The following is a 27315-nucleotide window of genomic DNA, read 5'->3' on the forward strand; positions in this document are numbered from 1 at the left end:
AGCAATCACAATATTTCTCTCACTTAATAACTGATATACATGTAATGTGCATATTGTCCATATGGTCCTCTATAAACAAAGCTTGGGAAATTTTTCAGTTATAAAAGGATCCAGATTCGAACAAACAGACGTCACGGACACATCACCGGTTTGGGCTTTAACCGACAGTCCCCATGGTTGACACCCTAACTAATTATACAGGGCATTCTGTTATGTAGCAGGAAGTAAGCCAATCTCTGCAATGAACATTAAAAGAATTTGCTGAATGTAGGGTTTTTATCTAGTACTAGTTCTTTCCAGTTTTGAAAATTCTTAATTATTTTTTTTTTTTTAACAGAACATGTTCAAAATGCTATTATTGACCATACAAGATAAACATTATGGGCAATACAAAAGGGTGAAGGGTGGTGTACCCAAGTTTATCCCCTTAAACGTGCAGGATGTATAATTGTTAAACCCAGGGCTTTTAGCAGGGGCAAAAAAATAGTCATCTTTCACATAGAAAATTTCTGTACGTGGTTCAATAAAAAATTGCCTTGACATTTTTATTCCCTTTCGCAGTCCAGCCAATATATTTTTCCACAAGATGGCTAGCTATTCCCTTAAAAAAAAAAATAATCATTTAATGCTTTAAACAACACACAATTTTCTCACCTCTTGGAGGAAATCCACCTCGACCTCTAAAATTACCACGACCTCGACCTCTGCCATCAAAGAAACCTCTGTTGTTCCAACCCCCACGACCTCTCCAGTCATTGAAGCCTCTCCCCCTGGGTCCATCAAAGCCACACCCCCATCCACCACCAATGCCTTCCATGGAGTCTGAAATAAGATATGAGACCTGTTCTGAGAAAACTAGTAATAATGCATGTGCGCAAAGTGTCGTCTCAAATTAGCCTGTGCAGTCTGGACGATCTGGGACGACACTTTACGCACATGCATTATGCCCAGTTTTCCCAGAACAAGACACATATGATTGGTCAGCATTTTTTTCCTTCTTTATAAAGTACCTGAAAACGGCACTTTCCCTTTCAGACACAAACTACAAATTTCCCAATAGCTGTCAAAAAAAATCCCAATTAAAGGTTTCAAAAAAAAATAAAATATGAAAAATGAAATGCAACTTTTAATTAGTTTCCCTATGCAGCTCTATGGCTTGAATATAAGTTCATATAGTAGTGACAACTTAACAACACTTAGTTATCAACTTTAAAGTATTTAGGAGCAAAAAAATCTAATACACCAATTTCCCAATATAAAGACTTCACTACTCGAATTTTTCAAAAAAAATCCCAATTAAAGGTTTCAAAAAAAAAAAAAATATGAAAAATGAAATGCAACTTTTAATTAGTTTCCCTATGCAGCTCTATGGCTTGAACATAAGTTCATATAGTAGTGACAACTTAACAACACTTAGTTATCAATTTTAAAGTATTTAGGAGCAAAAAAATCTAATACACCAATTTCCCAATATAAAGACTTCACTACTCGAATTTTTCATTGGCATGGCATGGAGACAGTATGCAGAGCGAATTAGTGGCGTAAATGACACTCTTGTCCAGCCACAAGGAGGTCATGGATTTGATACCCACTATGGTTCTTTCAATATTCCCCAGGAATTCGTCTGACAAAAAGTACTGGTTCTTCCCAGGTAATAGGACTCGACAACTTTTTGATAAGCTTTAGACTTGTCAATGCCATTAAACTAAAATAAATAAATTCAATAACTAAAATTAAATTGTTAGCTAGGGGATGAATGCACTGTAAGTTAAAAACACACCATCACCATAGTAGTCGTCAGTGAAATCTATGTTTGCTGAATCTCCCTCATTCTTCTCAGTCGAAGCCGTATGATCTTGGGACCCTTGGTTCTGAGCATCAGTGGGCCCTTCATTAGAAGTGTCAGAAGGCCCTTGGTTCTGAGCGTCATTAGGCATTTCAAATGAAGGGGCAGGGGGCGCATCTATCTGAGGCGCTGACCCATAATTGGTCCATCCATCATAGCTTGTCTGCTCCGTAAAGGATGGAGGCTGATAGCCCCCTTTATAACTACCCGGGGCAGGGTATGACACCCCGTTGGAGGGATCATAGGAGGGCGGGTCAAAGCGGGGGTCTTTTGGTGGCCTTGGGGGTGCTTCTATTGATGGCGCTCCATAGTCTGGGTATGGGCGTTTGGAAGGCTGGTAGTCGGACATATCGTAACTGAATAATACGCATTGATGAAATATCAATGGAATATATTGAGAAAACTGGGCATAATGCATGTGCGTAAAGTGTCTTCCCAGATTAGCATGTGCAGTCAGCTTAGGCTAATCAGGGATGACACTTTCCGCTTAAACTAGATTTTCGGTAAAAAGGACTAGTCTGGGACGACACTTAACGCACATGCATTTTGCCCAATTTTCACAGAACAAGACACATATGTAAAGATGTTTAGTTTGTGAATTGCATTTCAATGAATTTAACAAATAAGCAGCTTTATTTATTTCAGTTTGATATTGTAACAGTGTTTATTTTGAAGTGTATATAAAATTAAGAACATGTGAGCAAATAATATTCAGATGTTGATGCAAAACCTTAATAGAAGTATATACAGCCATACTGTTCTTAAAGCAGGTGATAAAATATAACACTTAATTCTACATAAATTACTTCATAACTGAAGTTACAAACTTGAAAACCTATTTGAAGCCGATACAATACTTACCAAGTTCATAGCTGGAGTTTATGTGTTACTGGCGTTGTTGTTTTTTATATTAATCCTTGCTTCTGAGATTAAGACCAATAGTGTCCTTTTTTAAGTAACAGCATATCCATACATTACTTCCATTATATAAGTAAATTGCTGACATTCACACCAGAGTAGTAAAGAAATATGATAAATTCCATTACTTAAGCATTTTTACAATTAACAACATTAAAAAATACATACATGTTAATATAAACTCCTAACAAAACTCTGGATTACTTTTTCCTATGAATATGAGACTGATACTTAACAATGTACCAATATAAATATATATGACACCATCAAATGCATTGGTCAGAGCAATGTATTGATACATTTTCAACATACGCAATTTCAATAATGACAATGCTCTATCATGATTTTTCGCACATTAATGTCTACCTATAATACAATGAATATCTTCACTACTTTCTAATATTTAGTAATATTAAGTTTCCTTAAGGCTTACCAAAGAGGTAAACATACTAACAAAACATAAAGTAAACATCTGCACAGAAACAACCACCTTTCTCAGTTTGGACCAAATTGCAATCAAATTCCTGATAGTTAAGATATAAGTACATTTTTTTGAATTCGATCCATTGAGTCGGGACAGTTTGTTTCCGGCAGATCAATACCTCGTTTACATGGAGCTAGAAGTGTCGGCTCTGTGTGAAAAATCTTGAATACCAAACAGTTGCATGGCTGCTATTGCTTTATGATTATACCAAAAACATCAATCATAAATATAGCGCTTTTACAACTGGGTGCTATGCAAGACATTTCTGAACGTGTCTCTCTCCTATTTCATCCTTACCTAGTAAAAGATAAGACAGCAGATTAATGCATGTAAACAGATAAGAAGTCAAGGAACAAAATCTCTTTAGCTTTGAGCAGGCACTTAAAAACATGCATAAACATATTATTAAAAGTTAAATATGTTATTGTTAAAATCAATAATTAATTAAATACAGTAACGTTTAAGAAGCTTGTGTTTGTTTATTTCAATTTATGTAATATTTATATACATACTCAGTTACCTATACAATGACAATATGTAAAAGTATATGCAGATAATTTAATAATCTCCTTGGACTTAAATCAGCTGGAAATAAATTTACATCTTTCATACATGTATTAATACCTCTTATTTTAAAGACCTTTGTCTTTAAATCAACTCTTCAATGTTAGAGCTTCACTACTGACCCTGAAAATTTAAAAACCATAAAAGTAATAATTCGACAAAATAATTGGTTTTGGGGCACATATTAACATAAATCATAGATTAATTAGTTAATTTCAGTTTGATGATCAAGTAAGTAAGTTTCTATGAAGCAAGAAATTGACATGGAAATCACTAAACATCATAGCTATCAAATGTGGTTTCTTCCCCTATGGTTAACCTTCAAGTAAATTAGAATGGGTGTGTTGCTGTGGTAAAAGAAACTGACATTTTCTAAATTCAATTCTTGTGTTATTTGGATTTGTGAAAATGTGACAGATCTGAACTAGAAATGGCGCGACAGAGGCCGACGCGTATCCCTTCGCCGCAGGTTTGACCCAGGAGCGCCCCTGGGTAGGTAATGGGGCCATGCATAGTTGAGATTGACCGTATTATCATAAGAGAGGTTCAGTATAAATTTGAAATGAATCGGTGTAGAAATAAAGAAGTTATAGTAAAAGGCAATTTTGGGTGGGTGTGGCCTATGTGGCCGCGGTGCCCCAGGGCTGGTAATGGGGCCATGCATAGTTGAAATTGACTGTATTGTCATAAGAGAGGTTCAGTATCAATTTTAAATGAATCGGTGTAGAAATGAGGAAGTTATAGTAAAAGGCAATTTTGAGTGGGTGTGGTCTATGTGGGCAGGGCTTCCCAGGGTTGGTAATGGGGCCATGCATAGTTGAGATTGACCGTATTGTCATAAGAGAGGTTCAGTATCAATTTGAAGTGAATCAGTGTAGAAATAAAGAAATTATAGTAAAAGGCAATTTTGGGTTGGTGTGGCCTATATGGGCGGGGCGCCCCAGAGTTGGTTATGGGGCCATGCATAGTTGAGATTGACCGTATTGTCATAAGAGAGGTTCAGTATCAATTTGAAATGAATCGATGTAGAAAAGAACAAGTTATGGTAAAAGGCAATTTTGGGTGGGTGTGGTCTATGTGGGCGGGGCGCCCCAGGGTTGGTAATGGGGCCATGCAAAGTTGAGATTGACTGTATTGTCATAAGAGAGGTTCAGTATCAATTTGAAGTAAATCGGTTTAGAAATGAAAATGGTTATGTAAAATAACCTCAAAAAATGAGTGAAAATCACTGACCTGGCCCCACCCCAACCCCCATAACCTTTGACCCAGGGGTCAGATCAAAATTCCAAATAGTGCAGGGTCGCACATATGCTCATAGCTACCATGTGTGTAAGTTTCAAGGTTCTAGTGCTAATAGTGTAGGAGGAGATAGTGGCCAAGACGGACGGACGGCGGAGATAACCACAATATCCCCACGCTTTCCAAAATGCGTGGGGATAACAATTACGACAAGATACATGCATATGAAGTAACTGCATCAGTTTTAATAAGAATGTGAGATGGTTGAAGAACTTGTAGTTCCAGCTACCATATGTAAAAGTCGCTTGGCTAAGTTCTGGGACCAAATTATGGAAACATCCTAGTCTCATTTATAAGACGCGCAAAGAATTTAGAGATACTTTCTATATGGGCTAAATTCTTTGGAACATCTCATCGTTGAAGGACCTTTTATGTGTTGGAAACCAGAAATTTTAAATTTTCATCATTTTGCGTAAAATTGCAAAATAACACAACCAACTCATTCAGTTTTAATTCAGAAGTCCATTTTTACCTCAAATATCGTCAATTCGAAGTTAGAAAGGCATAAATTCTTCAGTTAAACTTCTGCTTAAATCGCAAAACAAAAATCACTGACCTGTAGCCATGTCATGAAACTGATTTAAATATGAACCAATCAGAAGAAGGCATTACATTGTAACGTGTATGCGTAATTTTATTTAACATGAGCTTTTAACACCGACTTTTACCTAACTTGATCTAGTATGCTAATCTTTGTCGATTTAATAAGGATATGTTCAAAACAGATATAGTGCAGTTTCTATTCACTGTTTTAAGTTTCAGCAAGTTTTTATGCATGTCTTTTTCGCACCTCTGTCTGTGTTGTTTTATGTACTTACATTCTACATTACATAGGATGGTATAGTGTACGATCTGTATCAATATTTTTTATGTACAGTATAAAAATAAAAGATGTAATTTATTTCAGAACTTTTTAATTGTCAACTTAGAAAAAAAACAATGCTAAATTAATCCAGAAAAGTCTAACATCGGTTTACTCAGGGTTTTTTTTGGCCCGATTTTATAGCCGAAATTCGGCTATGTGCCCAATCCCTAAAAGTATACTTTTTTCCCAAAATGTGGCAAAAAATTCCCAATTTAAAAAAAAAAAAAAAATTTTTTTTTTTTTTTTTTTTAGAAAGAAGTCTTATCTGTATTTTATCTCAATTTTAATTCAATTACATCTACAAAGTATTATATGATTTTCTTTTAATTTGAATGATTATAAAGAGTTAAATCAAATTTAGCATTTCCCTAATCAGTGGACTTTTCGTGTGGAAAAAAAGCCTAATGAATTTATTTTCCCAATTTCATGAAAATGCCGATAAAATTCCCAATTCCAAAGCCATGGGCTATCTTCCCAAAAAGTGGAAAAAAACCCTGTTACTATGTAAAGCTCTGCACCACAACAGACGAACACAAACTGTATTTTACGCTGTTTATTCTTCCACTTTAAACCAGATGCTTTACATCGAGGTCGTGTTATCGATTATAGCTACACAGCAAGCGAATCGAGAGATATTGAAAAATTGAATAGTAGTTGGATATAAATTGCTCAGGCGTGCAAAATTCAAAGTGTTATTACATAATTTTTACGTAACATTATCGAGAAATGAATTATCTACACAGGTATGTAAATATGATTGCATTCCGTTGATATTAAGTGTCTTATATCGGGGCTTGAATGTTGCACACAAAATCCTTGCACAACAATATAGACAAAGTAGGAAAAAAGTCCAACACATTTTAAATGCCAGCCCGGTTGGACGCTCCAAATATTACCAATATAAAAAGTAGCTTAATACGGGCAAAAGCCCGCGAAGCGGGCGTTGACCGTTTATTTGTATCACTTTTCTGAAATACAAAGAGACATTACCTTATAGGGATACAAGTCAAATAATTTCTGCCGTCACCTATTTTCGCGATGGAAAATCATAGAGCGCTGGAGCACATAGACACTTCCACAAACGCTATATGGCACGTAGATGCATTCCTCATGAAATAATACGGCATGGTAGTAATTATTAAGTAGCGAATCGTACTCTATGTTATTGTATTATGATTTTCTACGATCAAAATACGTCTGTTTGCTTCCCTGTGTGACACTTCCTGTTTCCCATAAAGCATTGCAAATTGAAAATTGCTCTAGATGTTGTAAACAAAATCTTAAAAAAGATAACCCTGGTCCCATCTAAATTATTTGCGTACTTCCGGTTTACAATACCGAATAAGATTAGTTTCGAATTAACTTCTTCAATGAACCCAATATTCTATAGTTAATATTATTTCTTTACATAAATAAACAATTGTTTAAAAGTTTAATTTGTTCACAACATGAACGGCCGCGTTTCTTTCGTCGACAACTATACATGTCTGTGTGACGTCACTGCTTTCGTCAATACGTCATTAAGAAGTAAAAATTGAAACTGACATACTCTGGTGGATGTTTACATTGTTGAAATTTAATAAATTAATGGAATGCACTCGATTGGTAAGTCATTATTCAATTAAAATATTGCGTTTGGTTACATAAAACATCAATCTGTATAATATTGCTAAAGATTACCTTTGATAACATGGGAACTGTTTTCGGCACAAACAAAATTTCGCCGATTTTAAATTTAAGGTAATTTTTATTCAGTCAAACTAATGGAACATAAAAGTTATCATTTTATTAAGTTTTGGAGTTATTTCTTGAGTATATTCTACGTGATTATTCTAAAGACCCTTTCTTTTGTGATGTATTAAGTTACGTTGTGATTGTAAACAATATTGCATCTCCGACTCATACTCAATCATTTTCGTACCAAACTGTTTCAAACTGTAAAAAATCAAACTGTGCTTACAAACACATTTGAAATAGACTAATTCATATGTACATTTTATGGATTCTTTTTGATTTTCTTTTAGAAGCTGCTCTGTCAAATGCTGGACTTCACACATTCCATGCAGCATTCTGCTGAGCAAAACTGACTGCGTGCTTTGTACATGTACTCAACAACGAAGCAATTCTGGACCTATAAAGCTTGACCGGGACTGAAACATTAGCAATTGTGACTCAGTACTGTTCAATGTTAGTGGACTGTAAAGAAACTGCAATTATTGTGAAGAGACTCTGTATGTCTGTAAGCAAAAAGAATATACAGCATAACAAATATCAGGTGTGAAAACAATGTGAAAGAATAGTGAAATTAACAATTTGCAATCAGGCATGTCAAATGAATTGTTGATATTAAAAATGATAGTTCCCAGGCAGATATAGACGTTTTTTTCTTTATTTCTATTACTAGTATTAATTCATAAAATGTATGCCACATTTAAAAAGCACACTCTGTTTAGAGACCATTGTGTTGTCTCATTGTGTGATGATGACTTTGAGTAATACATTGTACATTAAACAATATCTACTAAGTTGTTTTTAAGTATCAGATTTCTTGTTTATTATATAAATGAATGTTAATTTTTGCTTAAATATAAATGTGCATAATGCAGTGCCAGTAGCACACTTTGCAATATTTTAATTACAAAAGATTATGTTGTAAACGTATACCTATAATTAATAATCCTTGCCTAAAAATTCATTTGACACACCTGAGACCATGTGTATTACCATTATTATTTTGCACATTATGCTGACACTTTGAAAAAATTGCAAATAAGCGAAAAGCAGAAGTTTAGTCTTGTCAACTGTCTCTGATTAATTTTTTGAAGACCATATAAGAAGCGAAAGTGTAGGATACGGTATTCATTTTATCTGATGACTGCTTGTTATAATTTCTTCATAAAAGGCGTACTGGATGAGTGGAGTATTTTTTTTTTTGTTCGACATCTTTGATGAAGTCAACTCATTGACATTTAGTGCCATGACTGAGCGTGTATTTTAACTAACAAACGCGTGGTAGGAACTTACCGAATATATGCAAACTCATAACAGTGTGTCTAATACTACATGTGTTGAGTGCACAGAAACAAGGGCGAGAAGATAAGGGTATAAATGAACATACTGAATGTGTTATTTTGTTTATGAGCTTGAACATACATAAACTTGACTTTAATCAATTGGGATGTACATGCAGTTTAATAATCGATTTGTTATTTTATAATCATATTCATGTGAAAACTGCCTCATTCACATGCAATACGCAGCTGCTGTCTATATGTTTAATGCCACATTCCATAATGACTGAATATCTTTACTTTCAAAACATGACAATGAATTAAATGAAATGAAAATAAACGAAATAATGTAATTAAATTCAGGTGAAAAATATTTGATTATATTTTATTTAAATATGGTTTGGTAAATTATTTACTGGTAAAACAATTCTTGTTGATAACAGTAAATTCGTGATAATAAGTATGTTGTTGTTTATTTTTTGTCTCACACATAAAGTGACAGGTACACTCATATATTTAGCGTTTAGCTTATGATGTGGGTCTTCATCATAAACCGAAATTTTTGCTACTAGTATTTTCTCCTTAGCACCAACCTAGTAATGTTCAATCTGTGTATGCCATAAGCGATAGTTTTTACCAACTGTTAATTCCTGAGGATTCAGAAAAATACAATAAGTTTACCACATTTAATGACATAAGCTCTAACAGTGCAGAAGATATGCAAAGAGTATTGTGTCCAAAGCCAAAGGTGATATTTCTGGTCTGTGTAATTTTGCGCAGTGAATGAGGTCTATGCACTTCTTTCAAGATAGAGTGATAGACGCAAACACTTCCGCAAGCATTGTTTCATTTATATGTTTATTAACATTAATTAAGTACAAAAAGTTTTTCATTTACATTTACGATGTCGATGATTTAGACATGGGACCAAAATAATGAAGTACGACACCATTCTTTTGTATGCTTAAATTAAATCGTTTTAGAAATAATCTTGCCCTAAAACATAAATGGCATCCCTGCATATGGAGAACATCAATAAAACACAGTTTCGTAAGATTTTTTTTTAAATTCTAACATTGTTTTGAAAAATGTAAACAAAAAATGAAATACATGTTTAAGAGTTTGAAAACGGTACAAGGGGTTACTATACAAAAAGCATAGCTTCATACATTGTTTAAGATTTGAACAAATTATATTTTATTGCTTTGCTAAATTACATATTGTTTTGTAAAGAAATTGAATGTTTTGTTGCATGATAATGTGCAGACATATATTACCCGTGCTATCTTTAACAAACATCAAATAAGCTTTTGCCGGTAAATTAGGTAGCACCTATTATCATATTATTTGAGAGCGTCAACAAGTTGGACTAGGAAACATCCTTCAAGAAAAGTATGCCAGAATTTATAAAAATAAACAAAAATGTATATGGCTCACATCGAAGAGATTTGAAAACATTCGGGTAAAGTTGTTGAACGTTAAATTCACGTTTATGCATGCTACCTGATTTCAGATCTGCTAATTACAATGATTAGACCGATTTATGAAAATGTGGTCGCGAAAAACTATTACAAATTTATATGAGCGACGATCCTATTTAAAGCCAGACTCTTATGGGTGCAAATCGGACGTTGGTCATTCAAAATTGTAAATAAATATAAAATATGTGCCGATGGTTCACTGGCAACGAATAATTACTAGGTTCAAACACAATTTTTCTATCGGAATTTGGGTGCCGCTTCGTGTTGGGAAATTTGCAAGTCGTAGAGACCGCAAGGAGAAGGCAACATAGCACTAACTTTCTTTAGCTTGGCCACATCCGGGATGCATCGCATTGATAAGATACCGTGACGTTACTACGTTATTCAGGGTGCACGTGACTTTGCGGTGTTTACATTGAACGTTATGGATGTTAGCTCAAGGGTATGTTTTTTTTTTCTCCAAATAACTTTTTCAAACAATTTTTCTTAAGAATTTCAACTAGTGCATAAAAGGCAGTGTTTATGCTGCTTTTGGCAATCTTAAATACATCAGGATTATTTAATTAAATAATCCTGTGCTCTCTGCCAAAAAGTCGATGTTTAACGCATTCATGTACTCGTGTATTCTGAACACAACTTGAAATGTTGGCACCGATTTCAGACGTATTTGATTTATTCTTAAATCTTAATATATCGGCACAAGCTGCAAGAAAAAACTGTATTTTGTGCACTAAAGATTTTTGCTAATGTAATTCATTAACTTAAATTATTTACAAAAAGTAAAGTTCTTAACGGTGTGTTTACATTCTGTGTATAAACCCCTGTGAATCCCGTTGATCCTGCACCATGTTATTGTGATCGGTATATTTAGGACCTGTAGACATCGCTCCGCATGGATTAGCTACTCCTGGCAGCCAACAAAAGACCTGACTCTAGGAATCTCTGTGTCGTCATCTCTCATCTCCCCTCAACAGTAAGGCCGATCAAGAAAATGCTTCGGCTGCTACTGCTGCTGCTGCTGCTGCTGCTGCTGAAGATGATGATGATAATGAGTATGACGAAGGTGATGATGATGATGATGATGATGATGATGATGATGATGATGATGATGATGAGGATGAGGATGATGATGAGGATGATGATGATGAGGATGATGATGATGATACTAACGCACCAAAAATATTTGCGATTCACCCACACAGTTTAAAATACCTGAGTATTTTTTAAAGTGCTTGATACTTACGTTCTGCTCGTTTGGAACTCGAACCCACGACGCTGGAATACTAGTGCGTCATTTTTAACTTGCATAGTGATTTAGTCCATATTAATAATGAAACACTTGGATGTTGCTTCAAACCGGGGCATTTTCCCTTGTATGGCTAAAGTAAAACCGCGTTTACAATCCCGAAGTCACATTTTTAATTCAATCTTTTGATTTAATTTTGAAGCTATACTGGTGGTTAAAAAAAGATATACATCCTTACGAAAGCAATACCAAATATCATCATGAATACAAATGGCATTTATACATGCAGCTGCGATTGGTCTCCGACGGAGTCAAAATGATGAATTAAAGTGAACCCATAGATTGTATGCGGATCATCTGTGGCCAATGCTACACATAATTGAAGGGGGTGGCGCGTGCTGGTACGAAGTTCAAGTTGTAATTACAAAATACTTTCACGGTAATCTTAACACGAACTGTCATTCACGTCTTCTTTGCTTCGATTACTCTGTAGATTAAAAAAAATGTTTACCGGTAATTGGGTATTTGTCGTGACACTATGACGGGCAGATCGTCGGCATGTGCAAGTTGTTTTTAACTTTTTGCAGCAATAAACTCACCATAAAATCGCTCTTATACACATGGTGCATGGTTACTTTTACTCAATGTTATATTGCTGCGATAAACTTGTGAATGCACTGCGTACTGCGTGTGAAAACAGCGTCAACTTGTCCCGGATCATCCCGCCACAGCCGGAGGTATTTTGATTTCGTCCATAGGTACACGGACATGCATTTGTAAGGGTATGCGTTAAAATTAGGGAAAATCCATCGTTCGCATATCAGTTACGTTTCAATCATTATGTTGGTGATTCACCCATTTATGCCTAACGTCTAGAAAAAATGATTCGACGTCTCATCAGGGTCTGCGCTGTTTGCTTAAACACATTTCTGTAAAAAATATTCTAAATATAGAAATAAATATGCTTGACATTCCTAATTTTTGGAAATTAATTTATCCAATTTAGAAGGTTGAGAGAGTCCACTAGGCATAAATGGGTTAAAAGGAATTCCCAGCATGACTTGTCTGCAGTACGTTCCTGGTAACTATGGTAACTATGATCAGTTGTTGTAGTCGCCGGGATCACAAACTTTGATCGTGTCAATTTGGCCCACTGATTTTCTATGATTTGCAGAATATACCATACTGTTCCTCGCGACGATATGTACTCGCAATAATTAAGTTACTGTAAACATCATTTAATTGGGTTAGGGCTCTGACATTCACGCCCGATCTGCTTATGATGCAGCCTCAGATCACGAAATAGCATTTAATTCAATATTCTCACATCACCGCGTATACATACTACGCCGGTTCTAACTGGAAGAAACCATTCATTCCTTGGTGTAACAGGCTTCAGCACGAAAGCAACGCTTGTCCGGTAATGGTACTACCAACAATATTTACATATGTGGACATGCATTCTACGCTTTCTAGTTGTCGCGAGTCGTTAGATCATTGCTCGGTGAGCGTTTCACATGATCTGCACTTAATTACAACTGGTTCTTACCAGGATACGGACTCGAGAGTGCCTAAATAAGCATTTGGCTCTCGCATTTATCAAGAATAAATAGGTGTACCCTCAATTAAACTAGCTTACTTATAGTTAGAATATGGTGTTCCAAACCTGTGGAAGCCGGGGAAGAGCGATATCACAAGTTTTCGGTCGTCGTCCTTCGCGATCTTTTCCCACGATTATGTCCATATATTGCATTTAGAATATACGTATAAAGGCTGTATTCACATGAACAAAAAATGGCTGTTTTCGACAAAATGCGTTAAATGCAGTTAAACAATCGGCAAATAAAACCCTGCTTTTAGTATCCCCAAAATCGGCACTGCCGTTTGATCTAATCTTGGTAAGGTAATATTTAAACGTAAACGCCCAAAAAGATAAATACAAAATCTAAATAATGACTCAAAGCCTTGCCATCAAAATCTTGACTACAAAACTTGCAATCAAAATCCTGCCTACATGCAATGCAATCAAAATGCAACAACGCACATTGCAGTAAATTTCCTACTACAAGAATTGCTATCAAATATATCTGACTACACGCATTGCAATCAAAATCCTAACAACATGCATTGCATTTAAATTCCGACTACAAATATTGCTATCAAAAGTCTGATTACAAGAATTGCACTAAAATCCAGACTACAAACAATGCAATCAACATCATGACTACAAGCATTACTATCAAAATCATGACTACAAGCATTGCAATAAAAATCCCGACTACCAGACGCATAACAGTAGACATTTCTTAACCAACTGCTGTCACATGATTGGAAAGAAGACGATTGTAAAATTTGGCTGCATACATCTTTCACAATTATGATTATAAATATGATGAGGGGAAAACAGACAAAGACATTCTATATTATAAACTGTTTTTATTTCCGAATACATGTATTCGTTTTTCATTGCGAACACTATCCATTTGTGTGTATCAGTATTGAAATCCAATTTTCATGTTTTTGTTTAGTTTAAACAAGAAATATCTTTAAAAAATATATACGGCGTTGATAGTTCAATGAATGAGATCAAGGATAGCGAATGTCTTTTCTGTGCAGTTCTTAGCTGCATCACACGCAGTACGGGATGTTACGCGGAGTTTTCGCGGCTTATTTTACATTATTACATATTGCTGGTCATAAACCTATAGATACAAAACAGAAAACCAAAAGAAGAATGGAAGTGAAATTAAAACATACGAGTAAAACCGGCCACTCGAGAAGTATCCGTATTTATAGGCGCGTTCTTCGAACAAACCTGTTTTAGTGGTTTGTCGGGCATTGCTATTTGATTCGATTATTAACAGTATCGATAATCATCGCGCTCATGCTTAATACATTGGTCAATATGGTGGAATAATTATTGTTAAATTAATCAAAAATAATATTTATCATTGTATTGTTGAAAACACATTAAGAATCTACATATTTCTGGTCTAAAGAAAATTCCAGTTCACCTAGTTCACGGATAGCGTATTTATTATATAACTGTTATTTTACTGGCCGCGAACTCCGGTGATGACCTGTATATAAACTCTGACATTCATACACTGGCCGCGAATTGACCCGATACCTCGCGGGTTGAAATGCAATGTATTAAAGTGAGGCCTCGCTTCCACTGCTTTTTATACTTTTACATGTTAACATGTTGACAAGAATATGGAAGTAAGTACTAAATATGAGAACATAGCCTTTAAATATAAACGCGTTGCGCTGGTAATTCTCTGAAAATAAAAGGTGAACGCACAAACTGTATTGATGTCGAGAATTGAGTGTAAAACTGTTCTATCTATTAAGCCTTTTCATTAGAAATAAAATTGTTTCATGCAGTAAAACAGTGTTACAAAGACGCGGATATGTTTCCAATGTTCTGGTGGAATACTCAAATCAGCCAATGGAATAAATGAAGTGTATTCATTCGTACCTAGCCGCGGGAAATTTTATTTGAATTTTATTGGACACTTACAAAGGTCAGGAGAGGTGAAAAGCTGGCTTAATACAGCTTACGCCGAAAAACAAAGAAATTTCCGTCATCTAGGCATTTTCGATGATACTCGTGTGGTCCTTGTTTTGATACGTGAAATCAAAATCATTACTGTACGCAATCTTGATACATCGACTATCTACTGAATCCTCCGAAAGATTTACGCAATAAATCGTCTGCGATCCATAATGTATGAAGTTTAACCGTCCGTTTAAGGGGTTAAATACCACTATTAAAACAGCTTTGATTTGACGTAAATGTTCGCATGTCCCGATCGTGTATTCATTTTATTATAATGCACTGCTTCGCGTGACTAGTTTTAGACTACAAACAATTGAATCTTGGGGAAAGGAAGAATTTGATACACATTTAAGTACAAACAATGGTTATTTCTATTGATAGTCTGTTTATAACAATACTTCATGCTATAGCAAATAAAGACATAAACAGTTTTGTGTTTAACGCGAGGTACCTTAATACCTCATGACTTATTAAATATATATAAAAGGACATTTCACATTAAAACAAATGTAGTCACAAACAATAATTTTAAGAGCGGATATAATTATCACTACACACAGCGTTTAGGTGCTATTATTTCTATTGTATTTGGATTTGATGTAATTAAATAACGTTTGTTAATTAAAGTAATATTCACAGAAAAGCTAGCAGATTATGGCAAAGCAGGCATTGCTTTAACCAGCAGAAGTAAAATATTATAAAAGTGTGATTTCCATAAAAAGATGGACGTATTTCTGGTGGGTAACACGTGTTTCTGCTGAAATGTTATTGAGAACTCTGAATAAAACATTAACGGAAAAGCACAACGAAACACAGATCAATAGTAACAGGCGCAGATGGCAAGGGCGCAATAACATCAAAGTTCAGTAGACATAAAGGCTCTAGGCAAAGATCATCTGGCAATTTTGACACGCAGTCACAACAACAAAACAATAAAGTCATCGTAAACTACCGGTAAAAAATGATTCGTATTGCTACCGAGGACGAGATATACATTGGGAGGCAAAATGCACAAAAGTCAAAGCAAGAGCAGAACGAACGCCGTGGACATCAAGACACCCAACCAAAGGATAAGGAAAACCGAGACCCAAACAACATAAACGACCACATAGTTGTTTCTTTTGACAAAGTACTCGGCGAGCCGTCAACAGGGCCGCGTTCAATCGAGTTCGTATGGGAATGTTCGGGTATCTTGTACAACTGCATGAAAACATGCATTTATAAAATCGCCACTCTATTTTGCGGAGTGTGTATCGCTATCCCGTTGGCCTGCGATCTCGCAGTCACCGCCTTTTACAGCATCTGGATTTGCGGCCCGTGTATTCACGTGTATAACATATACGTGGGAGTGTGCTGTAAGTCCGTCTGCGTGTTGATTATAGGCACGTGCGTCGCGCCGTTTACTCGTATCTTCGCGTACTTTTTCTCGCGAATACGGTGCACGACAACCGATAGACCACCGTCCGCGGACAAAACGGGTGATAATGAAGAACAGAGGAAAAAAAGGATCTGAGAACGGCAGAAACTCAAAGAAAATTTTAGTAAAAAGGAAGAACCAGCTAAGAAAGAAGTAAAGACTAAAGAAGCACCGGCCACCACAAATAAGCCAGGCGCTACAGTGATACCTGCGAATACATTTTCGGATGGATCGGACAAGGTTGCACGTTCTGTTGGTAGAAGTATTAAGATGTTTAACTGAAACAATGTTAAAATAGGACCCCATGCTATATGAGCCTCGCTCGGGGAAAACATGGCGACATGCACGTGCATAAAGTGTCGTTCAAGATTATCCCGAGCCGTCCGCACATGCTCATCAGATACCATACTTTGCGCCAAAATTGATTTTCCCTTAGACACTTCCTTTATTCGAAAAATAACATTAAAACGGAAAGTGTCGTCCCTGATAAGCTTATGCGGACAGCGTTATAATTTTATGGCAAGGTTATTTACTTTCATTTACGTTTTGTTAATACAAATGTAGTGTATGCATGTTGATCGCTATGTGCTTGTAAGCAAGTGTCCGCTATTTGATCACTCATTTCATGACTTATTGGCTTTTATATTTCACAGCCGGATAATACATTGGACCCATATTTGTCATTCATTGTGGCTTATTGTGTTTTATTATTATTATTATTATTATTATTATTATTATTATTATTATTATTATTATTATTATTATTATTGCTATTATTATTATTATTATTATTATTATTATTATGATTATGATTATTATTATTATTATTATTATTATTATTATTATTATTATTATTATTACTACTATTATTATTATTATTATTGCTATTATTATTATTATTATTATTATTATTATTATTATTATTATTATTATTATTATTATTATTATCATTATTATTATTATTATTATTATTAATAATATCATGCATATTATGCCAAAAAATTGTGTAGGCATTTTCGATGATACTCGTGTGGACCTGGTTTTGATACGTGAAATCAAAATCATTACTGTACGCAATCTTGATACATCGACTATCTACTGAATCCTCCGAAAGATTTACGCAATAAATCGTCTGCGATCCATAATGTATGAAGTTTAACCGTCCGTTTAAGGGGTTAAACACCACTATTAAAACAGCTTTGATTTGACGTAAATGTTCGCATGTCCCGATCGTGTATTCATTTTATTATAATGCACTGCTTCGCGTGACTAGTTTTAGACTACAAACAATTGAATCTTGGGGAAAGGAAGAATTTGATACACATTTAAGTACAAACAATGGTTATTTCTATTGATAGTCTGTTTATAACAATACTTCATGCTATAGCAAATAAAGACATAAACAGTTTTGTGTTTAACGCGAGGTACCTTAATACCTCATGACTTATTAAATATATATAAAAGGACATTTCACATTAAAACAAATGTAGTCACAAACAATAATTTTAAGAGCGGATATAATTATCACTACACACAGCGTTTAGGTGCTATTATTTCTATTGTATTTGGATTTGATGTAATTAAATAACGTTTGTTAATTAAAGTAATATTCACAGAAAAGCTAGCAGATTATGGCAAAGCAGGCATTGCTTTAACCAGCAGAAGTAAAATATTATAAAAGTGTGATTTCCATAAAAAGATGGACGTATTTCTGGTGGGTAACACGTGTTTCTGCTGAAATGTTATTGAGAACTCTGAATAAAACATTAACGGAAAAGCACAACGAAACACAGATCAATAGTAACAGGCGCAGATGGCAAGGGCGCAATAACATCAAAGTTCAGTAGACATAAAGGCTCTAGGCAAAGATCATCTGGCAATTTTGACACGCAGTCACAACAACAAAACAATAAAGTCATCGTAAACTACCGGTAAAAAATGATTCGTATTGCTACCGAGGACGAGATATACATTGGGAGGCAAAATGCACAAAAGTCAAAGCAAGAGCAGAACGAACGCCGTGGACATCAAGACACCCAACCAAAGGATAAGGAAAACCGAGACCCAAACAACATAAACGACCACATAGTTGTTTCTTTTGACAAAGTACTCGGCGAGCCGTCAACAGGGCCGCGTTCAATCGAGTTCGTATGGGAATGTTCGGGTATCTTGTACAACTGCATGAAAACATGCATTTATAAAATCGCCACTCTATTTTGCGGAGTGTGTATCGCTATCCCGTTGGCCTGCGATCTCGCAGTCACCGCCTTTTACAGCATCTGGATTTGCGGCCCGTGTATTCACGTGTATAACATATACGTGGGAGTGTGCTGTAAGTCCGTCTGCGTGTTGATTATAGGCACGTGCGTCGCGCCGTTTACTCGTATCTTCGCGTACTTTTTCTCGCGAATACGGTGCACGACAACCGATAGACCACCGTCCGCGGACAAAACGGGTGATAATGAAGAACAGAGGAAAAAAAGGATCCGAGAACGGCAGAAACTCAAAGAAAATTTTAGTAAAAAGGAAGAACCAGCTAAGAAAGAAGTAAAGACTAAAGAAGCACCGGCCACCACAAATAAGCCAGGCGCTACAGTGATACCTGCGAATACATTTTCGGATGGATCGGACAAGGTTGCACGTTCTGTTGGTAGAAGTATTAAGATGTTTAACTGAAACAATGTTAAAATAGGACCCCATGCTATATGAGCCTCGCTCGGGGAAAACATGGCGACATGCACGTGCATAAAGTGTCGTTCAAGATTATCCCGAGCCGTCCGCACATGCTCATCAGATACCATACTTTGCGCCAAAATTGATTTTCCCTTAGACACTTCCTTTATTCGAAAAATAACATTAAAACGGAAAGTGTCGTCCCTGATAAGCTTATGCGGACAGCGTTATAATTTTATGGCAAGGTTATTTACTTTCATTTACGTTTTGTTAATACAAATGTAGTGTATGCATGTTGATCGCTATGTGCTTGTAAGCAAGTGTCCGCTATTTGATCACTCATTTCATGACTTATTGGCTTTTATATTTCACAGCCGGATAATACATTGGACCCATATTTGTCATTCATTGTGGCTTATTGTGTTTTATTATTATTATTATTATTATTATTATTATTATTATTATTATTATTATTATTATTATTATTATTATTATTGCTATTATTATTATTATTATTATTATTATTATTATTATTATTATTATTATTACTACTATTATTATTATTATTATTATTGCTATTATTATTATTATTATTATTATTATTATTATTATTATTATTATTATTATTATTATTATTATTATTATTATTATCATTATTATTATTATTATTATTATTAATAATATCATGCATATTATGCCAAAAAATTGTGTTATCATGATACGTTCCAGATGAACACTTAAAAGTTAATTGATATCTTACTTGTATGCACTGGATTATTAATATTAACTCTCTTTTAAAAAGATATACGGCGTCAATTTTGGTTTGTGCTGGTAATTTTTTTCTGCAGAGTTTTAGCTGCATCACATTCAAATCAATTACGGGCTGATGCCAGTTTGGGCTACTTATTTCTCATTCACATTATTAGATGCACTTGACAATGTATCTAAAGATAAAGCAAATACATACTACATGCAAATGAAATAAAACACAAAGCGTACCATGCCAAACGTGAATTATCCGTAGACGCACCCCTTCTAAAATCTCCAAAGTAAAGTAAATTCATTTGATGTTTTACATCTAGATCTAAATCACCTATATAAACTTGTCAAAGCCTTCAAAATCACTAAAATCGTGGAGCTATTTTTGGGTCATTATAAGAAGGTACTTTGATGAAAGTATATAAGGCGTGACATGCTCGAGAAGTGGTTGTCAAAGCCTTCAAGATCACTAAAATCGTGAAGCTTTCGGGGGACTTCGCCCCTCTAGACCCCCTAATCGATAAACTATTTATTTTTTGGCATTATACGAAGGTACTTTGATGAAAGTATATAAGGCGTGACATGCTCGAGAAGTGGTTGTCAAAGCCTTCAAAATCACTAAAATCGTGAAGCTTCCCGGGGCCTTCGCCCCTCTAGACCCCCTAAACGATAAACTATTCATTTTTTGGCATTATACGAAAGTACTTTGATGAAAGTATATAAGGCGTGGCATGCTCGAGAAGTGGTTGTCAAAGCCTTCAAAATCACTAAAATCGTGGAGCTTCCAGGGGGCTTCGCCCACTGGACCCCTAAAACTATAACTATGCACTTTTTTGGCATTATAAGAAAGTACTTTAATGAAATTATATAAGGCGTGACATGCTCGAGAAGTGGTTGTCAAAGCCTTCAAAATCATTAAAATCGTGAAGCTTCCGGTGGGCTTCGCCTCCCTGGACCCCGTAAACGACAAACTATGCACTTTTTTGGCATTAAAAGAAGGTACTTTAATGAAAGTATATAAGGCCTGACATGCTCGAGAAGTGGTTGTCAAAGCCTTCAAAATCATTAAAATCGTGAAGCTTCCGGGGGGGGGGGGGGAGGGGCTTCGCCCCCTGGACCCCCTAATCGACAAACTATGCACTTTTTTGGCATTAAAAGAAGGCACTTTGATGAAAGTATAAGGAGTGACGTGCTCGAGAAGTGGTTGTCAGAGCCTTCTAAATCACTAAAATCGTGAAGCTTACGGTGGGCATCGCACCCTGGACCCCCCTAGCAGAGCTTTGCCCTGCACCCGCCAGGGTCCCCATTGATCTCCAGCAAATCTTTCAATATCCCCCCCCCCAACCAGAAATCCTGGATCCGCCCTTGCATTCCAAATACTCATAAGCGCGTATCTTGAACAGACCGTTATAAGTGATTCTGTCTAGGCAGCAATTTTAATCGAATATTTTGGTCAAATTAATTGTTTAATTATTGTTTATTAAATCGAACAAACAGTTTTATTATGTAATTGTTTAAAAAAAAAAAATCATATATTGTTTACATGCAATGTGCGCATGGAAATTATTGCATACCCCCGAATCTTCTCTTAACCTATTAGTGGGTCTAAAGATACGTTTGTTTTGCCTAAGGTAACGCGATAACGATAACATTGAAATGACGATTTCCAGACAGGCTGACCTCTATGGTGTACGAATTGGTCCAAAACTATTCTAAACCTATCGGACAGTTTAGGAAAGTTTTGGACCGTTCGTGCGCATAAACCGTCCGATACGGAATATATAGTTTTGGCATAATCACAACCAACATAGTAAACAAAATGCTGCCACTTGGATTGTTTTTGAAATACTTTGATCTGGGTATTTTACAGAAAATGTGTTTGTCCCATTATCTTAATTGCCATATTTGAAATACTTCTATTTTTGCATCTAAATGTTGATTTTAAACTTACTGAGATATCCTGAATGTTTGAAAACAATCAATCACCTAAAGTACAGGGTGACTCAAAAAAGTGGAACCCTACTTCAAACGTGTATTGTGACTAAATTAACCGAATATGTTAAATATGAATATGCAGTTATGTAAATGCATCCCTTTTTAATATTTCGTCAAAATTGCTCCTAACTGTATGCAGCCATTTTAAAGTTATGAGTATTTCAATGAAGCACCCTGAAATCCGTTTAAACCTGATATTTGGTTTTGTGATCACACATGATAGCTGTTTGCACAGTTAAAGCATAGTCTAAATATTCCATGCATGGTTTGTTATCCACAAAATAAATCGCCCGGTACGGTTTACAGACGCACGAGCGGTTCAAAGTATGTAAACCGTCCGATACGATTAAGGAAACCATCCGGGACGGTTTAGGATAGTTTTGGTCAAGTTCGTACACCATAGACCTCTGAACTTGACACGGTGCGAGGTGGAAGTGCTTAATACAATGCTTGTCTTATTTGAGAAAACAGCCTTTAAAAACGCTTTAGACAGAGAACCAAATATAACGTGTTTTAATTTTGAGATTTTATTTTAAAACTATTGCATGCGCTTAGCGTATTAGAGATAAACTAGTTACGCGCTGTAAATGAGTGAACAGTTTTGATATTGCACGTTTTCTATTTCGTACAGTTTTAGTATATTTCCCAAATAAAACAATCCATTTATTCATTCGAGCCTACTTGCGGGAATTTCGTCAAGATTTCAATGGACTTGGACGAGGCTGGTCAAAACCGGGGTCACACAGTTTCGACCCAAAATAAATATAATGCGCATTTACTGGCCGACCCAGGCTAGTTCAGTAAGTGGAGCGAGGGACTGTCAATCTTGGATTCTCAACCCTTCAAATACCAGCACGGTCATGTAACTTATAATTGTATGTTCTGTCCCTTACCTAAGATTAGCTGATGTTTATGGCATTAATATGTGCACTTTCTACTCATCGGGTGAACCGCTGAAAAACTCGTTAAACCAGGGTTCACATATAGGAAACAGTTAAAGCGCGTAATTCATGCTCAAGTTCACATTTACCATAATGCTGGAATTATTTAATTCCTCAAACAGCTAACAATGTCGCTTCACAAAACCGCGGCAGACTTCCTTTAAACTTAAAGGGGCCTTTTCACAGATTTTGGCATTTTTTAACTTATTCATTAAATGCTTTATATCGATAAATGTAAACATTGGATCGTAAAAGCTCCAGTAAAAAATCAAGAATAAAATTAAAAAAAGGAAAAGAACATTGCCCGGACCAGGTTTCGAACCAGTGACCCCTGGAGTCCTGCCAGAGTCCTGAAGTAAAAACGCTTTAACCTACTGAGCTATTCCGCCGAGTACACATGCTAAATGTATTTTATACCTTATATAAGCAATCTTCGTAGTTTCACAAAATTTAACGACAAAAACAGAACTCTCCAAATTATTCAATCGTTTCGCGTTGCAACGCTTTATAATTTTTAGGTTTTAAAATCGTCAAAAGATGCATATAATGGCTCTATTAGACCATGGTAAATGTTCAGTATTACTGTTTCCTCACAAATATCATAACTAAAACGAAAATTTGCGAATCTGAAACAACTTTTTTCAATTTTGTCAATTTACCAAAGCGTGAAAAGATCCCTTTAAGACGGTCACAGTGTATTGAGAAGAAGTGATTCACGGTTAGCTGTTCAAATGAAGCGAGCGCAAGCCACAGTTTGTCTTAAGGATTATAAATTAACCGACAGTGTCAGGGGGTCACGGATCGAGTTGTGTTTATTATGGTGACAGTGGCTAATCGTACCATTAAATCGTGTGATAATAAATGTGCACACCAAAGTAAAAGTAAAATTTATTGCGAAACATTTTCGAAACATGATACCTCTCGTATCGGGAGATTTTGTCTATAGTTTTGTCACCTGATCCATATAGAAAAGGTACGTATAAGCGTATTTGTTTCTTGTTGCATAGCAAATTATGTTGATGAAGACGGAAATTTGTTCTATACGTATAACTTGTATTCGGTTTAATAGAAATCTGTGTCATGTTTTCGACTTAAACTAATTATTTGAGACACGCCCTCTAAAACGGGGATTGATTCGTGTGCGTCCCAGATTAGCCTGTGCCGTCCGTATAGGCGAATCAAGGCATACACTCTCCGCTTTAATGGAATTATAAGTTTCAAGGAGGTCTCTCCTTGACGAAAATCCAGCCTAGGCGGACAGTGTCGTTCCTGTCGGCACAGGCTCATCTTGATACCATACGCATATGCATTAAGCCCGCTTTTCGCAGAGACCGGCTCGTTTCATTTGCTTAAGAGGCGTTTGTTCTCCCTTCAGAACTCACACTAATGGCTAGTAAAGAATCCGATCGAAGTGTAAAGGACTGGCGGAATAATCAAGCCTTCATGAGATGCCTACCAATTATAAATTATTCAATGAATCAGAAAAATACAAATCAATACTTTTCAAACAGCTGATGTTTGTGTAGTCTATTCTGTTTTTGTAGGAATATGGTGCAGCGCACAATCTACATGAAAACAAACATTCCTAATACAAAGCTCGCCATCACTAACGTGATGTTTGGGAAATCAATCACTATACATTACACGTTAATGTGTTTTCCTATATTCGCTCTGGGTTAATATGCAAAATGTACGCATTTCGAGATACATGTACCGGTCAATATTAAGTAACATTTGATACATGTCTTCGCTATGTATAATTGTTGAAAGGGCACTAAATCACACGTAAACTTGAAAGCAGCAATAAACACTTAATGCCTGCAATAAATATTTATAATCAGTTATAAATCCCGAGAGATTAAATGCATAAGATCAGTTGATCAATTCGAGTAATGTTTAATCAATTTTGCAATCGTGTTTTCAAACTCAGTATAGGACAGCGAAATACTGCGTAAACAACATGCATCACGTGGATAATAAACGGGAAAAATAAATATATTTATGTCGAGATACAAATTATGCGAGATACGATAGAAGAAGCCTGATATAATTAACTTAAAGATTGGTAAATTGACAAAATTAAAAAATGTTGTTTCAGATTCGCAATTTTTCGTTTTTATTATGATATTTTCTTAGGAAATAATAAAACTGACCATTTACCATGCTCTTAAATATCCATTATATGCATCGTTTGACGATTTGAAAACCTGAAAATCATAAAGCCTCGTGCGACAGAAAACGAATGAATAATTTGGAAAGTTCTGTTGTTGTAGTTATATTTTGGGAAACTACGAGGATTGCTTATATAGGTAAACACATACATCCGCACTAAGCATGGGTCGAGTGGTTTAGGCGGGAAACTTTTTACTCCAGGACTCCAGGGGTCAGTGGTTCGAGCCCTGTTGAGGGTTACATTTTTCCTTTTTTTAAATTGTATTCTTGCTTTTTTTACTGGAGATTTTAGGTCAAATGTTTAAATTTATGAAAATAAAGCATTTTATGACATGCTTTAATACATGCCAAAATCTGTTGGACAGCTCCTTTAAACAAAATAGTCAATGATTGTTTGAATACTTATCAGAGTGGTTATACGAAATTATTTGGGAAGTAAATTAAACATTCTTCCGTTTCTACTGTGGATTCTTTTATGTATACACGCTCTTCGCAGAGTAAAACCATATACAGATAATAAATATTTTCAATAAACAAAAATGCGTATTTTCCAATTTACTATAATTCATAAATTACAATATTGATTACTTATAAAACGTGATAGATTGGAAGATGGTGCTAATTCTGTAATTGAAACATACCAGGACTTACATTATGTCAATCTTCGAAATAGTTACACAGTATCTGTAAAAATGTACCCGATAATATCTATCGGAGTTGTGTTTGTAAACTAAAAAAAAACCCAACGAAGTATGCAATAAAACCTTATGCACTCCTGCATTAGATTCAGCGCTAGAAAATGTGTTCACGTGTGTACATGTTTAAATGGAGTGACCATGTCAATACTCAAATAAAACACAATTTACAATACTCTGTGTTATCATTAATGAGAATTGAACATTAAAAACTGAAATTCTCGAGACCAACCTATGACATTTAAATGACGTTTAAAAGGCTAAAGTTTTCGCGCAAGTGGATTTTCGAAATCCTCTTTACATTCGCAGGGATTAAGTTTAAGATGGTATAAATGTTCTACTCTGGATTTAGCACTTATGTTGGCACACCGAAGGTGAAAGATATGTAATGAGGATTTGTGGAATTTCTTCTAGACCGGGTATATTTACATAGAGAAAACAAATTTAATTTAAACATTGACGAACGTAATTCGGCTTGTCAGTTGTGTGCTCATTATTTCAACAAGGCATTACAGAAACGAATGCTGCTCGATAGAGAAGTTTAGTTTCTTGTCTAAAATTGAGTGTTTATAAGTTAACCATTTTTAATGGACCTTCTTTATACCGTAGCCTCTGATTTAGAAAATAAGAAATATTTAAATTAGTTCAGTGAATTGATACAAACTCTGAAATTAAGAAGTTTACTATTTTACAATTTCACAGATTCAAGAAAACAACCACACACACGACAATGTGAAGGGACCGTAATCGATGCGTAAAGCCAAAATCAGCTGCTAGACAAGAACTATATAACATCGTAATAGCCGGCTGAGACATGCTCATAGAAGAAGGAAATGCGCCGCGACGGACAAATCGTGTGGCGCCGCAACCACCACCACCACCGGAAGACCGTGATCCAAAGAATATCAACACTCATCTGAAACTTGACTTCTACAGCGTGTTAGCGGAACCCCCTACGAGTCCCCAATCGTTTGACATTGTATGGGAGTGCTCGGAAACGTGTTTTAGTTGCCTCCAAGGATGTATGTACAAACTTACGACGTTTTTCTGCGGCCCATGTATCGCCTTCTACTGGGGAATACAATTTGTACCGTTCCTATTCGCAAATATCTGGATCTTCACGCCGTTGAAGCAAATGTTTACACTAATCTGCGGCTACTGGTTCAAATACTGCTGCTACTTCTGCGCGCGCACTTTCGTCAGCCCTTGCACATGGGCCTGTGGGGCTTTGTTCATCAACTGCGGGGACGGCAAGCGAAAGGTTAGGCCGGAAACGCCGCCATTGTTCACGAGGAAAGAACGCCCGAAACCCGCTTCGAAACCGGCGGTTCAAGAGAAACCTCGTGAAGTTAAAGCAGCGCAAGTGGTGACCGTGCAGAGCGACTTT

The 27315-nt window shown here is 35.7% G+C and overlaps 1 protein-coding gene across 5 annotated transcripts in view; it reads right to left on the reverse strand.

Annotated features, from left to right (window-relative positions):
* Positions 1–10780, reverse strand: part of LOC127837158 (uncharacterized) — a 43349-nt gene extending 32569 nt beyond the window's left edge. Inside the window, exons 1-6 of one of the 5 annotated variants that reach the window (XM_052364063.1) lie at positions 10686–10750; positions 3873–3935; positions 3367–3545; positions 2708–2792; positions 1781–2202; positions 655–822 (exon numbers count right to left, since the gene is read on the reverse strand). In XM_052364063.1, the coding sequence (XP_052220023.1) occupies positions 655–822; positions 1781–2195 (583 nt within the window). In that variant the 5' untranslated portion in view covers positions 2196–2202; positions 2708–2792; positions 3367–3545; positions 3873–3935; positions 10686–10750. Of the gene's footprint in view, positions 1–654; positions 823–1780; positions 2203–2707; positions 2793–3366; positions 3546–3872; positions 3936–10685 lie in introns of all 5 variants that reach the window. The other 4 variants (XM_052364065.1, XM_052364064.1, XM_052364066.1 and 1 more) reach the window with 4 other exon arrangements.
* Between the last annotated feature and the right edge of the window lie 16535 nt (positions 10781–27315).

This window comes from Dreissena polymorpha, chromosome 7 (assembly GCF_020536995.1).
Source record: "Dreissena polymorpha isolate Duluth1 chromosome 7, UMN_Dpol_1.0, whole genome shotgun sequence".
In the NCBI taxonomy this organism is placed as follows: domain Eukaryota; kingdom Metazoa; phylum Mollusca; class Bivalvia; order Myida; family Dreissenidae; genus Dreissena; species Dreissena polymorpha.